We start from the raw sequence: 15,598 nt of genomic DNA, 5'->3' as shown, positions 1-15,598 counted from the left end.
GAATTTGCGGTCAACTTTATCAAATCGCCCCCATTGTACGGCGGATGCGATGGAGAAGTCCGGGCCCGAGTCCGAGTCCGGGTCCGGGTACGGGTACGGGTACGAATCCGGATCTAAAGGACCCCGGAGAGTGCGCAGCAGGCATGTCGACAGCCCGTAGTTGTCGAGTGCGGTCGTTGCCAGCTGCTGTTCCTGCTGCTGTTTTTAGTTTTTCAAATGTCATTTGGCCATTTCACGCTGATGGACATCAGTCTCTGCCCATCTCGTCCCCTCGTCGCCTCGTCCCTTCAGCCCACAAATTGCCTTGTGGCTGCCACGTAATTTCTGCCTTCCGAACTGAGGTTGCTTCGGCAACAGCCACATTCAAATGCTGCAATGGTGGAAGGCAAAACCAAAAACCAAAAACCCAAACCAAACCCAAACACAATCCAAAAATGCACAAGGAAAAACTTAAATAAAACTAATTTTTATAATAATAAACTAATAATATTTAAAATATAATTATTATTTGTGTATTAAATGTTAAATCGAATTTTATAGCTTTAAAGTAAAAACGAATCAATTCTTTTGGCATTAATATAAGTTGTCGGGTTGTTGTTTTCAATAAGACTAAATAAAATCGGAAAGGACTCCTAAGATTTGATTTAGTAAGTCATTTTTATATTGTCTGAAAAAGCATTTACCGATAAATTAGTAATACGGAGGTAATAACATACTTTAAACTTTTTAAAATAAGACTTTTAGAACATAATACATTTTACTTTAAGATCAACATATTAGTAAGCAATAATTAATGAAAAATTACCCATTGTTTCTAAAAAAGTACTTGGCGCATAAAAGATGTCAAAAATAAGTTTTCTTTTTAAATATAATATTTCTTTTTTGCCGTGTAGGCCCAGGAGATTGGTCCGAAGGACGGCAGACTGTTGGCCGTCGGCGTTAGCCACAATGGCTGTGTTAGAGCTTCGCATTTTGTTTGTTTATTTTGCCGTCCCATTGCGACTTATGTGGGCGATGACCGACGAATGTCCGCACCCTCTGTCCATTTGCCACACTCCACTACACTCCTCTCGTCTTGTGTTTGTTTTGCGCCAACGGAATCGAAACGTTCTAAGTGTTCATTAAACAATTTAAAGTTGATTGGCCCTGCCTGGCACAGGAATGTGTTATATACCGTATGTCTCAATGGATTTGGCCTTAAAAGTAATTTGTCTCCTGATTGCGTTAAGCGGCTGAGCACTTTCCTAATTATAATGACTTGTGGCTAAATTAATGGCTTATCGGATACATATGTATGTGTCCTATCAGCAGGCAAGGAAGGAAATCTAATAATATTTGGATTGCTTGGATGCTTGATCTAAGATGTTATACTAAAGTACATTGAACAATAATAACTTTCTAATTTATATATTGAATAATTAATATTATACTATTTAAAAACATTAATTTGGAAGAAATTAAGCCAAACATAAATAAAAAAAAAAAATTATTTTTAAAGTAACGTCTCCCTATTTTTATATATATCTGTTTTAAGATATGCTCCAATTGAACCTTCAAAATCTTCTCTTTGTGTATTTCATAAAAGCGGTCGATTGGTTATCCTGCAATATTATTCCCAGGAGTCACGTGCAGACTCATAACAGAGTGTTTCATCAATTCCACACCGCATTCCTGGGTTCTGACAGCCCTCAACATCCGCGAACAGGTACAGAAAGCCGGAGTGCAGGACAATGGAGTTGGAGTGTCTGGTTTTGCCAAACTTGACACGCAGCCACCACGGCCATCAATCAAAACTCACTTGGAGCTGCGGTGGCACAGGCTCTGAAAAAAAACTTCTCGAATGAATGGCAGCTACTGGCCAGAAACTATTTGCACACGAAACATAGGCAGCGGAGTTAAAAATGTTTGACTACAACCGAAAGTGCGGACTGGACGTTTTTGGGCGGTGTCATTGGAAAAGGGGCGGGGTGTTAGGGATTTGGCAACTATTGGCAAACTCAATGATGGGGAGCATCGGAGCGAAGCAACCGATAGGGCACGAACAAAGCACACAGAAAAATTGAAGGAATTTAAGAGGCATATTGTCGTATTAATTTTCTTATAGAACGATAAGACAATACTCTAGGCGGTCAGAAAATACGTCTGTTTCAAAATTTGTTTGGCAAACGCAGTGAGTGATAAGCCAATTATTTTAAATTTTTATTATCGCTTTTGGTTTTTTAACTCAGTAAATAAAAAAACTAGATATCCCGGCAAAAAGCCGCTAAACTGAAGTTAAAAAGAAATAAACTGCCAATAGATTTCTTGAGATACATAAATTTTTTCCATTAAAACCTTGTGTTTTTACAAACTTTAAAAATTGTTCAAGCCATTATTTAATAACTCGGTAGTATGATCAAAGCAAAAACCATTAAGGAAACTCTATTTATATGAACACATAGTTTGAAAAAGTTTAATTTATTAATACAAAATAAAAGCTTGAAATCAGCTATAAATCTAACCTAACTTTTTTGACATAAATATTATGTTCTAAAATGCCAGAAACACAATGAAAAGGAAAATCGAATATATTTGATAACAAAGATTAAGCGATTAATAATATTTTTCTCTGTGTTTCAGTGGGTCCTGAAAGTGGACATGGCAACAAAGCGCGAAATGAAGACAAGAGGTATAAGGCATGTGGGGGAGCTGGAGAATAATGGCGATTTTTATGGCTTTGGCGGAACGCATAAAGAACCTTAGCGCCAAGGAGCAGGAGCTCGAGCTGGACAAATGCCCGGGATGGTGAAAGGCAACTGAAACTGAAAACTGAATCTGCAACTGCAACAGAACGACATTTGCAACATTTAATTTATTATTCAAATGTGAACAAATGGCGCCGGCGACCAAAGATGACAGCGTTCCCAGTGAGTAATGGTTCCGAAGGACGATTGCCCCGGCCCCAGACCTTTCTCCCCCTTTTTTTTTGGGTTCTTGAGCTTAAGTTTGCCAGTTTATTGTTGGTGGCTTTGGCAGTCGGATAGGGATCATGTCCTGGATTTGATTCGCCCTAGTCCGCAGTCCAAACAAATTGAGTTACATGCAAATAATCGTCTGTTCGATTTGGTCTCACGTTAGTGTAAATAAAATGGTTGGTATTTATCATGTTTGGTCTCCTCCGTAGTTTTTCTTTATCTGTCCAATTTCGACAGCCAAAAAATACTATTGCAAAGTACAATTGAACAGTTGAGACTTTGAATACATATATTTACGTAAAACTTTGAATCGTTTAAAGCTCAACTTCAAGGCCTTAAAATGTAATATATTCTAACCGTTTTTTTTTTGTAAAGCAACCAACGATTTTGTGAACTTTCTACCACATATCAGGAGTAGTAAAAATGGCCTTTTTTCCAACTAAATCAATGTAACCGCAAATAATTAAACATTCATCTGATTCTGGTGCGTTATATTCACTTCAGTTTACACAACTTTTTGACTCCACACCTCAAACTCAAATATAACATCTGACACAGGCAATTTGCATATTTCAGCATATCCTCGTCTAACTAAATAAACCACTCCAAGTGCACTAATCAATATATGTATGATAAACGTAGAATATAATTACATATATTTCAGCAATCTCTTGATTTCCTCACTTAAATATATGGTAATTTTGATTTAAATTCAAATTGTTTCCTGTTAAAGGTTTTGTTTATCTGCAGTTTAAGCCCCAATGTCCAATTGTACGCTTTAGTTATAGTAATTTTACTTAAAATCATAAAAATCCAAAACATACCAATATTTTTCTTTGCGCCAGACGTTCTAAAATTTAATAATCTCTAAGCCTCTTGTGTCGTCTCCAAATCAAATCAACTGTGGGGAATATCGTTTAATGAAGGTATACGGATATAGCGGATATGTGCGGCATAAAAATATACGAGCTTCTTTATGGCGGAATCTGCATAACGAATCCTATCTGGCTGAAATAAAACCGGCACATCTCCATTCAAGGCCAGGTCGTTCGATTGTGTGAAGGCAGTTCCTTCACTGTGAAAAATGTGTGCTTAAAATTCGTTTACTACATTTTAAAGATCTTTTAAAATGAAGTTTATTTCGTCAACGCTTTTTTTTTATAAATTGTAATTGAAGTTTTCCTTTCTATTAAACTAGTTTACGAACATTATTTTTAAAACCTATCCTATTTCTTGATTGTAAAATCATATTTTTCTCAGTGGTTGTTTTGTGACAGGCGGTGTTGTCAGTGAAATCGCGGCACGAACACAAAGAACCGGCAGTAATCGTAAATGCTTCCCACTCCTCGTCCCAATTCTGTGGGATAAACGCCATGAATGCCAATTACAGAAGCGGCAACGGTCTTATCGTTATCACAGATCCACCCACCTTGCAATTGCAGGATTCGTATACTTTAGTTTGCACTAATGACAAGCACTTCTTAGATTTAATATTCGATTAAAACTTAGAGATGTGACAGTTATTAAAAGAAAGCTGTCTGCTACATTTATTTTAGGTGTACAAATTATTACACAAAAGTGTTTGATTGAGAGCAATCCCTCATTGGAGTCTTTATTGTTAAAAGCACTTTCTCGGGTCTATAGAAATTTGTCGAATCTTATAGAGAAAAAAGGATAGGTTTAGGACAATCCCCAGAATTATTTCATAACACGGAAACTTATTTGGCTCTTATTAAGTCAAACAATTTGACTTTAAGTTTAATTTGTTTATTATTTGTAAGAAAACTACCATATACTAATGGTATAATGTGATTCTCATAGTTAAGATACCCCCCTTTTCTATTTCGTATTCCCTTGACCCATCCACCCACCCACCTGGTAGTCCATGTAGTTGTCGAAGTGCATGTAGGAGCAGCTGCCCGCATCTCCTGGCCCCGGAACAGGCATCCCATTCTCGTCCAGCTCGACGGCGGGAGGCGGAGGTGGCGACGGTGGCGGCAGGTTGTCGCCCTTGAAGGACACTCTCTTGGGCTTGCCCTGCCCCCCGCCCGCCAGCCTTCGCCCGCGGCCCAAGGTGCCGGAGCTCATCATGTAGGCGAGCGAACCGCAGCCCACCACTGCGTCCTGCTGATGCTGTTGTTGTTGCTGTGGGTGGTGCTGAAGGGACTGAAGGCCGCAGGCTCCGAAGCGGAAATGCGGCATGCAGGTGGTGGTCATCCCGCCCGCCCCGCATTCACTGCCCTCGAAATCCGACTCGACGTCCGTTACAAAAGCGGCGGGCTGGAAACCACGCGGCAAAGTAGCCGACACTGAGGGGTTTGGATTTGGATTTAGATTTGGATTTAGATTTGGATTTGGATTCATATTTTGAGCCGGCATCCTTTGGCGTCCCAGCGTCCCGGTGCACAGGATATTCATTTGCTGTGGATGCTGATGGTGGATGGTGTGTGGAATCTGTTCGCCTGCCAGGAGCGCCAATTCGCCGGGACCCGCTGTTGTTGCTGTCGGGGCTATTGGGGCTGTTGTTGTTGTTGCTGCTGGGTCGGCCGGCAGGAGGTGGTGCGTGGGCTGCAGCTGATAGTAGTGCTCCAGCATCGCACCGCCCGGAACTCCTCCGCCCACCGCCCCTGCCTCCGAGATGGGAGCCGGCAGCAGAGCCGTGGGTATCACCATGATGGGCATCATGGCCGGCGGAACCGTGGATGCCGACGGTCCACCGGCGGCAGCCTGCAGCATCTCCATTTGGCACATCTCCTCGTAGCTCAGCGGACGCAGGTGCTCCATTTTGGTTGTTTAAGGGCGTGGTTGCCTCGGTAGGTGCCCCCACTTCACTTTCGCTATGAAAATTATTCAACTCGTAGACGGCACTCTGGTTTTTCTGCGTTTTCCACCTGTACACACCCGCAGTACATTTATTTTCGAGGCTGAAGTGTGGAGTGGGTGGGAAGTTTTCGCGCGCGTTCTCTAGGTTTTGCTCACATCGCGCCCGAAAAAAAACTCGTGCGCTTTCGTCCTTTCGGCAAACTTTATTCCGCGACGGTCCTGCAGCAACTGAGCAACTGAGCAACTGTCGTCTGCCAATCTCTGGAGATTGTTGAGCCGCCAATTCGCCGGAGTCTGTGCAGAAATGGCGCCTGCGCCGCCCGGAGTCCGCTGGCCAGGCTCGGCTCTTCGCCGGAGACGCTCCCCTTTACCCCCACTTGACGCGTTTTGTTTTGATTCCGTTTCGTACACAGAGAACAAAATGTACACTAGCAATGTCACATTCTAGCAATGTCTGGGACCGCTGCTAATATTTATTCATGAAATCGCCTTCATTCCAGAAAAAGTGGCTTTATAGTTTGCATGTATTGAAGAATTCAAGAAATATATAACACAAACATGGCAACAGAGTAAACAAAAATATTATCAAAAATTGTGGGATTTTATTTGAATAAACTCATAAAGCGCATACATGGTATACTAACAACTATATATTTGTTTAAAACTATTTTTGCATTGCTTTGAAGCTTCTGTGTTGCGTAACGTTAAATGTATTTGCGTAAATATAAAAGTATTAAAAATATAATTATGAACAAATATAATAATCTTAAATTCCTCATGAAAAGCAAACACCAAAATAATTAAAATGGCTAGTTTTAAAAAATCAATTGCATTATACCCTTAAAAAATTAAACAAACTTAACTTTGAAAGAAAAAAACACTTCTTTTTTTTGCAATTCGTTTTTCTAACAATTGAAAAAATAAAAGAGATCAAAGCAAAAACAATGATAAATTAAATGTTTTCATAAATTGGCAAATTAAAAATTAAGCTAATGTCGAAAAACGAGCACTATAATTTACTTTTTAAATTTGTACAGAACTTTCAGTAAAAAAATTGTTTAAAATGGAATTAAGTGGTGGCGCCTATTCTCCCGGTGTAGGCTTAGCGTAGGGGTTGACGGAGTTGATTGCTCTCGACGTCTGTTTTGAAGCCATGTTGATTTTCGTACGCCGTGGGAAATTAAAGTACTTCCCAGCTGCTCCCGCAACTCGAATACAAGATTTTAATTGCCGCTTGCCGCTTTCCGCTTGCCGAGAAATAAGGTGGCAGAGTCCCTGAGAGTCCCATCCTTTTGGTTCGGGTGCAATGCGCAGATGTGCAACCAACTGTTGGGCCAGGGGACCGGCCACCACCTACAACTATTTATGTGGACGATGAGTGGTGGCCGCCAGTCGGTTTCAGAGGGAATGACCCGGCTGAATGGCCGCTGATTGCACTGAGGTAGCCTACAAATGACTTTCTGATATGCCCAACAGAATATTGACAGCGCTGAGCTCATGCAATCTCACCGCTGTTTCAAACTCATTAGGGAATCGGAATATTACTTGCTGTCGGGCACTGAGTGAAATGGACATTGGTGGGAAAACTGTAATGGTTTTTATCAAATAATCACTGAACTGTAACGGGGATTTAACAGGCTTTGGTTGTGCCCCACTGCGGATGAGTAATATTTGTTTGTTTTACATATGGCCATGCTAGAAAAATCACTCATCCGCAATGTGAACTCATGAAAGGATGTGTTGCTTTATGATGCGGATAAACTATTTATTTTCGTAAACATACATTGTAGTTTTAAGTAATCCGAAATGAAAACTGGCTTCTTATTATTTAAAAAAAAAATGTAATAATAATTCTAGTGCCGTAGGTAGCGTTATAAGTATGAACGATGTGAGAGTAGGGTAAACTTTTCCTCTTGGTATTTATTAGCTTTTTGTTCTGTGGTAACTAAATATGTATACATAACCTGCAAGTTTTACCACCTCCTTTGTTTATGCTTTTGAAATAAAAGTTTCACAACAAATTGGGATCAACCTAAATTCGATTGATAACAAAGCTTAGTGCCGGTTACCAACGTAAAACAAACAAAATTGTAAAACTGTATGTGTCAGAACCATTTGTATCTTGACACCCTGGACGAACAGAGCCCGTAAATTTGTACACCATATAAGTGAATTCAGGCAGCATCGAGATAGAGCTTAAGATATTTGTCATAGTCTGCCGCATCGCACATGAAAATCTAGACAAGACCAACATTTCAGTATGTTCGGTAGTTCCCAAACCTCCATTAAATCCATAGCCCTGCGACGCGATTTCTGAGTTTTTTTCTGTGTTTCTGAACCCGGCACCTGCGGCGATGTTCTATTTGGAACACAGAGGTAGATGGAAAAAACACACAGTCGGAGATGTCTTTAACAGATTTTTGAGTCAACGTTTTTGTGCTGTGCGATTTGTTGTGCTGTGTTGTGTTCTTTTATTATTTCTCTTGTCTTTTTTTAGCACACTTCCCAGTGCAACTGGCCTCCCCTTCATTTACATTTGTTTCATCCTATTATCCTGGTTAACCGGCCCGTTCTCAGCACTCCACAGATCCACCGCTTCACCGCTCCACCGCTCCACCGTCGTGCCATTTGTCAAGTTTTGCTCGCAACTTTAGCCCGCGGCTTTTTTGTAATTACACAACTGTGGGCGGGAGGGAGAATCGACAGGGGGTTCTTAGCCGGGTAAATGAAAGCGGCTTAAAAAAGCAGAGCGTTGGGGTTTGTGGTGCTCGTTAAAATTTGTTGCTCTCATTTCGATTGTTGCTCTGTGGTTGCTGTTGTTGTTGTTGTTGTTGTTGGTGCTGATGTTGCTGCCGTGCTCTTATTGTTGCTGCCGTGCTTTCGGTTCTGGGATTGTTGTTTGCGCCGCTGTTGCCGATTTTAGTGCGATTCCGTTGCCCTAGTAGGCATAAAAGTTCTACCGGGATTGAAGGGATTACCGCTTAAATATGCGAACCGGATTGAAAAGCTCGCATGAAGTTGCCCAGCCATGATTCATGATCCCTTCTGGATGGGCACTTTAATGTTCATTCAATTTTCCAGATCCCAACAATTAAGAGTTTTTAATCATCGACTAGTCCGCACCAGCGGAGGCCCAAAAGTGCCCAGCTGGATGGCGGTTGGCCTTTGAATGGCTCCATTATGCGGTTGATTTACTACCCAAACAGCTGTGAAATATCATGGCCCTCCAGGAAGCCTGATGCCCGATGCCAAACGGAACGGAAATGGGTCAAAGGGATTTGCACATATGCACATGGCTCTCTTTAAAGTTGAATGATGTCTTGTCACTGGGGATTTCCCAGTGATGGGGTTTTAATTGGAAATGATTTCGAAGGGGACATATTTAAGAAACCTTTTTGAGAGCAAACTTTGTTATTTAGGCAGCACTTAATTTACACCAACAGATGTCAATTGTCTTATTTAAAAAATTTGAAAGCAAACATTCTTTTGCAAACGACCCCTTGCAATTTAATTGGTGTGAAAAAAAACACTAAGGCGCAGGGCAGTATTTATTGACGATACTTAACTTAATTTTGTAATATTATTTGAAACAAGGGTTCCATGTTTGGACTCTACTTTAAAACATTTAAATTTGAAGAAAGAAATTTCAAGCCCTGTGTTGTTATACTTCTCGCCCCTTTCCTTTCCTTTCCTTAAATCCCAACTATCTCATTTTCAACTATTTAAAGATTTCCAAGTCGCCGAGTAATGACTGCATTTATTATCCATTTACTGTAGCGAGTTAATGCCCTGATCCCTGGCTTATCTTTGCTTGAGCGCAGCACCAGCAGAAGCAGCTTGTTTACACCCATATTTATCAATGCTGTCCGCAATAAGACTTCGACAGAGCCACGAAATGCCCTTTCTACGCTAAAAGTTTTGAGCAACTCGGCTAGATAAATCAACTGGCATTAAGGGCAGGGGTCTGGCGATGCTGCTGCGGCAAGATAAATAAATTAACTCGTTCAAGTTGGCTGACAGACGGACTTAGTGCCATCATGAAGGGACATGGCCATCATTCCCTCGTCTTGCCTAGTGAACAAACAAGTCGTTAAAAACTCTTGAGTCCTGGCTAATTTATGGCTAATTAAGTTGACGCAACTTTTACGCTGGGCAAGAAGGAGGAGGGGAATTCCCGCCATAAGCAACATATGCCACGTGCTTTGAAGGCAGTTATGTCATTTGTGTTTGAAAAGCGGTTTGGGCTGTATATATATATGCACCAATTTTTCCACCATATACTCGTACACTTGGCAAAACAAAGAGCGCTTCCAGCATTAATTAAGCAGCCTGTTATGAGCAGCTCACCATCGTAATACATTTTTACGATCGCAAATGGAATTATAACTGCTGGCCACTCCCTTTTATTTTCATCTCATTCCGTTTACAAGCAGATGAATTACACTGAGGGGAACATCAAATAGTAAATTGAAGCATCAAATGTTTGGCTCTTTCAGGAACATTTCAACTTAGGGTAAGTAAGTAGTAAGATACATGGTTAAGAAGCTGTTGTATTTTTATAAATCTGAAACTAAGTGATTTAATAAAATTGAATAAAAATATTTAGTTAGGAAAATTAAAACCATAACCTTTTTGTTCTCTGTATTCACACACAATGCCATTACTGGGGCATAGGTTATGGTCGGGTGGGTCAGTCGGAGCCCAGTAGACAGACTCTGGGATTCCGGGTGGATTGCAGAGGAACCTTCAATACATACATAGGTCGTAGGTACGGCGAAACATAACTGAGCACCCAATCCTACTGACGGGGTAATGTCGTAGACAAACATCATTGGCATTTCTGTTTGAAGGCTCTGAGTGCCAATTAACTGAACGTGGCTGTTCCACCTGAACCGGACGGATGGGTAACTGGATGAGAGTTCTCGACCCCGGGAGTTTTCAGGAACCTGTACATATATAGTTGATATCGATCGGAGCCGGAATACACGATACTAATGGGCGTTAATCTAATTTCTGATTGAAAAGTGTATAAATTTGTATCATGTCATTAAGGCAACATGAATGTTGCAACATGATTTAATGTATATGCTGTTTTGCAAATACTGCTAATTATTATTATATTTAAATATAAGCATAGTATTAAAGCAACTTTTACACAATGTACATTTTCCGAAATATCTTAGTTATGTGACTACAATTTGACTTTTTGATTGACAGTATCTTTCCACTGCTGTATTACTCATATTTTGAATTGAAATCACATCCCAATTTCCCTTATATTTAATTATAGCCAAATAATTTAGATGTTATCTCAAAACTTATAGAAATAACAGCCAACAGCTTTATTTTGCACTTCAGTTTTTGCTAGTTGACTTCGGTTAGTCGTCGGCGGTGACTTGGCAAACTTGGTCATCAACACGTAGTCATATTTGGGATACTTTAACCACACACAACTCATCAAGGACCCCAGCAGAGTCGGCTGGCCACGTGCCGAAAAGCCGCCAGTTCCGCCCACTGGGGGGTGGGACTGGAACTGAGCTTTTAAATTAAATCACAAAATGAGGATAGAGCGACTAAGGCAACCGAGGCAGCCGCTAAGCCAAATAAATAAACCCTTTGGCCGCAGTCCTCGGTGTCCTTGCTCCTCGAAGGGGCGTCCTCCTTTTAAGAGATAACAGTAAGGACAGGAAGTCATCTTGCCAACGGAAGGGTAAGAAATGTACAGTGGAAAAAGTGGCTGATTAAGTGCCCATTTTCAGAGGAAAACAATCAAAAGACTTTCTTTGGTGTAAATTAATTACATTTTTTAAATGTTGGCCACTCTTTTTTATGATTTTGAAATTTGATATATTATATTTTAAAAACAAACGATTTTAAAGGCATTAAAATCTGATAAATTATCTTTGTTAACTCTAATTTTTCCTTTACCTTTTCTGAAAATAAAAAGGAAATGGCAACTAAAACTCTTATTTCTTCCACTGTGAAACGGAAAGATGACTTCTCTCAGTGCTTGGCACTTCGGTCGCCAAAAGGACACACGGAGACCGAAAGGGATAATGGCATAAAATCCAACAAAATGAAAAGAAAGCGGCAAATCATGTTAAGAGATTTAAATTGGATTAGTTGACATGTGTGTGAGTGGATGTCTATCCTCGGTGGTGTCAACTGGCGCTGGCCGTGAAGCCATCTTTTCGCCCCTGGATGTGGATGCGGATCTTCTGGCACGGCCGCCACTCGCTCATCTTGACATCAATTTTGTCACTTGATTTCCCTTTCTCTTTGCATTTTTTCATGGCGGGCCTGTGCTTTTATTTATTTTGTATGCTTGACACAATTCCTCGACGAGGGCTTACGGCTCGAGTGTCTCTCCGGTCCTCGATGCCATTCACTCGCCCCGAATCTGCTCTTTCGCAGTCCCCGGCGAAGGTTCCGCCCAGGTTCTGCATTTGACAAGCAACCAGCCTCCCCCGATTCCGCCGGAGGTCACCTTCCATCATCGTCCATCGTCGCAAAAAAAAGGGGATACCCATTTGACACCCGGAGACATGACGTCAGGTTCAGCGGGTAAGGACTCCCAATAAATGTATGTGTCACTTTAAGAAAACCTCTAGTCTATAGACTATCAGAATGATTTATTACAAAGATCGACTTCAACTTACGTAGGCTAAAAATCATTTAAATAATTGCTGATCAAGAAAATTGATAAGCAAAATCAATGGTCTTGTGTATTATCCATAAACAGATATTGGCTCGATGACTTTTTTTTTAATTTTGGTGTTTTATGGAAAATACATACTTATCTAAGAAGTGTGTACAATTTAGTAATTAAACTGTATTTTATCAAATACAATTTTAGATAACATGGGCCGCTGAATTTCATGTGTTATAAATCATTAAACATACACACTTTTTACCATTAATTTGTTTTTCATGAGTGGAATTCTAAATTTTATGAAACATTTCATTTGTTTTTTTTTTATGAAAACCGAAATTTGATGGATGACAATTTAATTTATAGTCATACAAATTTTAAGCACTTGTAATTATCATATGGGTTTATAAATAATTGGTGTGGGGGGATCCATTCAAATCACTAGAATTTTAAAATCTTTTTAAAATGTGCAAAAAAAGTATGCATTAAGAAAGTAATTGCGATTTCTATGTTATATTGCATGCAAGAGTTCCCACCTTTTTAACTTGATTTAAGAACCTGAACCTAATATACATGTATTAATGGTTATGTTTTAAGTTTAAAAATGTTTTTTTTACTTACTATATTAAAAAATAGTAGACAAAAATTTATTAATATTAAGCTCTAAAAATTAATCGTTCTTTGGCTCCGGCTTTTTCCGATACTTCACTTGGGACGTGTAAATGTCGTATCCCAAACTAATGGTGTTATCGTAGAATACCCTGTACTGCGGCTTGATCAGCAAAAAGTTTATGAACTGCGCCAATGGCCACACTGTCCACTCTGCCATGTAGAGGATCAGAGCCTTGTCCCTGATCTCCTCCTGCAGCTCCTCCCACGAGTTGTGCTCCAGAACAGCCATTGTGAGGAAGAACACCGCGATGTAAAAGGGCGAGCAGATGAACTGGTCCAGCAGGATCTTAACTATCACCACCTTGAAGTTGCGCTTTGGAAACAAGTAATCCAGGTATTGATACCAGTAGTGGCACACCACCCCCACCGTCAGCCCGGAGATGCCCATTCGCACAGTGCGTATCCGGTTCCATGCCGGAAGTTCCCCGATCACCCGCTCGTAGGTCTGCTCCATGGTGTCGCCCACCATGCTCAGGCCCACGGAGATGCCGATATTGGTGTACAGCAGGTACTTCGGACAGAAGGCCGCCTGGTGAAACCGGTCCAGGACGTGCTTCACCCGCTTCCAAGCCACTCGTCCGGCCATCTAGGCTCCCTAGTTGGCAGTCATAAGTCTTTCAATGGGCGCCGCCAGCCCGACGGTGAGACACAATAAATGCTAATGTCACTTATTCCATGACATCCTCTAAGAGAGCTTGTGCTTAGTGGCCTTAACGTTGCCAGCTATTCAAGTTATATACAGCTATACAGCTAATACAATTGACTGTATTTCGATTATTATGCGTATATCTTTGAAAACAATAAAGATACATAAGTCGATCTTCCGCAGAATTTTTCGATTGTTTCTAAAGCAACTTTATAAACAATTTTAATACAATAAAAACCGTAATTTTGACATCCTCTACTAGAGCATGTGGTTAGGGGTCTAAACTTTGCCAGCTATTCAATAAAATATGAATCGCTAAACGCTTTACATAAACAAGAATGTTTATATACCCTTGCAGCTATTATTTTTATGAGTACATGTTTGAAGCTATGTCGATTTTCCGCATAATTTTTCGATTGCTCCAATGGCAGATTTATGAACAAATTTTAATAAAATTAAAGCCGTAGTTTTGACATCATCTAAGAGAGCATAAGCATACTATAAAATATGAATCGTTTAACGCTTTACATAAACCAGAAAGTTTTTATACCCTTGCAGCTCTTACAATTGACTATATTTTGATTTTTATGAGTATATGTTTAAAAACTATGAAGCTATGTCGATTTTCCGCATAATTTTTCGATTGCTCCGTAGTTTTGATTTTTGTTAAGTGAGCTGGTGTTTAGTGGCCTCAACTATGCCAGCTACTCAATATAACATATGTATATGAGTCGCAAAACGCTATAAATAAGCAAGAAAGTTTATATATCCAGATATTAAAAAACAACTTTAGTTCGATTTTGTTGCGCATACGTTTAAAAACAATAAAACTATGTCGATTTTCCTATGGTACCTATGGAACCTTTTAATTAAAACCGTAATTTTGTAATCTTAACCTTTACTATATCTCAAACCTTACAGGTTATTTTTATGTGAGCAATATGATATAGTTTTCCAATTATAATTGTTATATTTTAATTTTATACTAATAATATCATTTGAACATAATTCTTTGCTAAGGGTGTCTGAAATAATAACACCAATTTTAAGTTTGACATCTTATTTGTTTTCAAAATGAATTTTAATTGAGTGTCATGTTTTATGTTTTTCAAAGCTCACTCCAAAATTCCAATCAAAATTTTAATCAAATGGCCGCAGGAATGCCAAAAGTTATTTGTTTAAGATAAAGGCAAAACCACAGCTAGAAAATATTCCATTATAAGAAAGGATTCGAAAGGGATATAGTGAGTTGGCATTTAGCTCCAAAACAAAGCAAAAAACAGGCAATGAATTCAATTTGGCGCCAGCAACACGAAATGAGTTTTCGGAGGATTTGTTGAGGTAGCCTAAGCAGGCTCCAACTTATATCGAACGCCTTGGGGCAAGGACTCCATCCGCCGTTGAAAGGATCAAAAAGGGTTCGCCACCCACACGCACCGAAAAAAAAAAGAAATCGCTTCGCTCGGCATTCAAATGAGGCTTTCTCCCCGTTCGATAATCCCCACCCCCCACATGTTGCTCCCGACCCCATCCGCATCCTCCGGCTTTTTGGGGGCAGCCGGGTGTCGGGGAGTTAATGCTGCCAAATCATTCGCACGCGATTCCCAACCGCAGAGCCACAACCCCATTTGCGTCCCCTTGGGGAAATCATATGTGCGGGTGTACAGCCCAATCCCCACTCCTCCGTCCAGAGGCCAGTGAATTGAAAAATATTTACGGCCTTCTACAATCTACGCTAAAATCCAATTTTATTTTTATATTTCGTCGAAATCCGCCATAAAACCGGGCTCCACCAACGCCCCTTTCCCGGTTTTCAGTTCCCGCTTCCGGTTGTCAATTCAAAAGCGGCAT

The 15,598-nt window shown here is 40.3% G+C and overlaps 2 protein-coding genes across 2 annotated transcripts in view; both read right to left on the bottom strand.

Annotated features, from left to right (window-relative positions):
- LOC128260035 (uncharacterized) overlaps positions 1-15,598 on the bottom strand; it is a 104,279-nt gene that overhangs the window by 9,997 nt on the left and 78,684 nt on the right.
- Positions 13,098-13,775, bottom strand: LOC128260060 (mpv17-like protein 2). Its single transcript, XM_052992759.1, has one exon. It carries the CDS (start codon positions 13,685-13,687, stop codon positions 13,100-13,102), a length of 588 nt encoding a protein of 195 aa, XP_052848719.1. The 5' UTR covers positions 13,688-13,775; the 3' UTR covers positions 13,098-13,099.

Source organism: Drosophila gunungcola (genome assembly GCF_025200985.1).
Source record: "Drosophila gunungcola strain Sukarami chromosome 3L unlocalized genomic scaffold, Dgunungcola_SK_2 000014F, whole genome shotgun sequence".
NCBI lineage: Eukaryota > Metazoa > Arthropoda > Insecta > Diptera > Drosophilidae > Drosophila > Drosophila gunungcola.
Note: the sequence above shows the minus strand (reverse complement) of the source record. Positions and strands in the feature narration are given on the sequence as shown.

What these genes read in the sequence shown, in the direction of transcription:
- LOC128260060 (XM_052992759.1), bottom strand. Translation starts at nt 13,687, where the DNA reads ATGGCCGGACGAGTGGCTTGGAAGCGGGTGAAGCACGTCCTGGACCGG.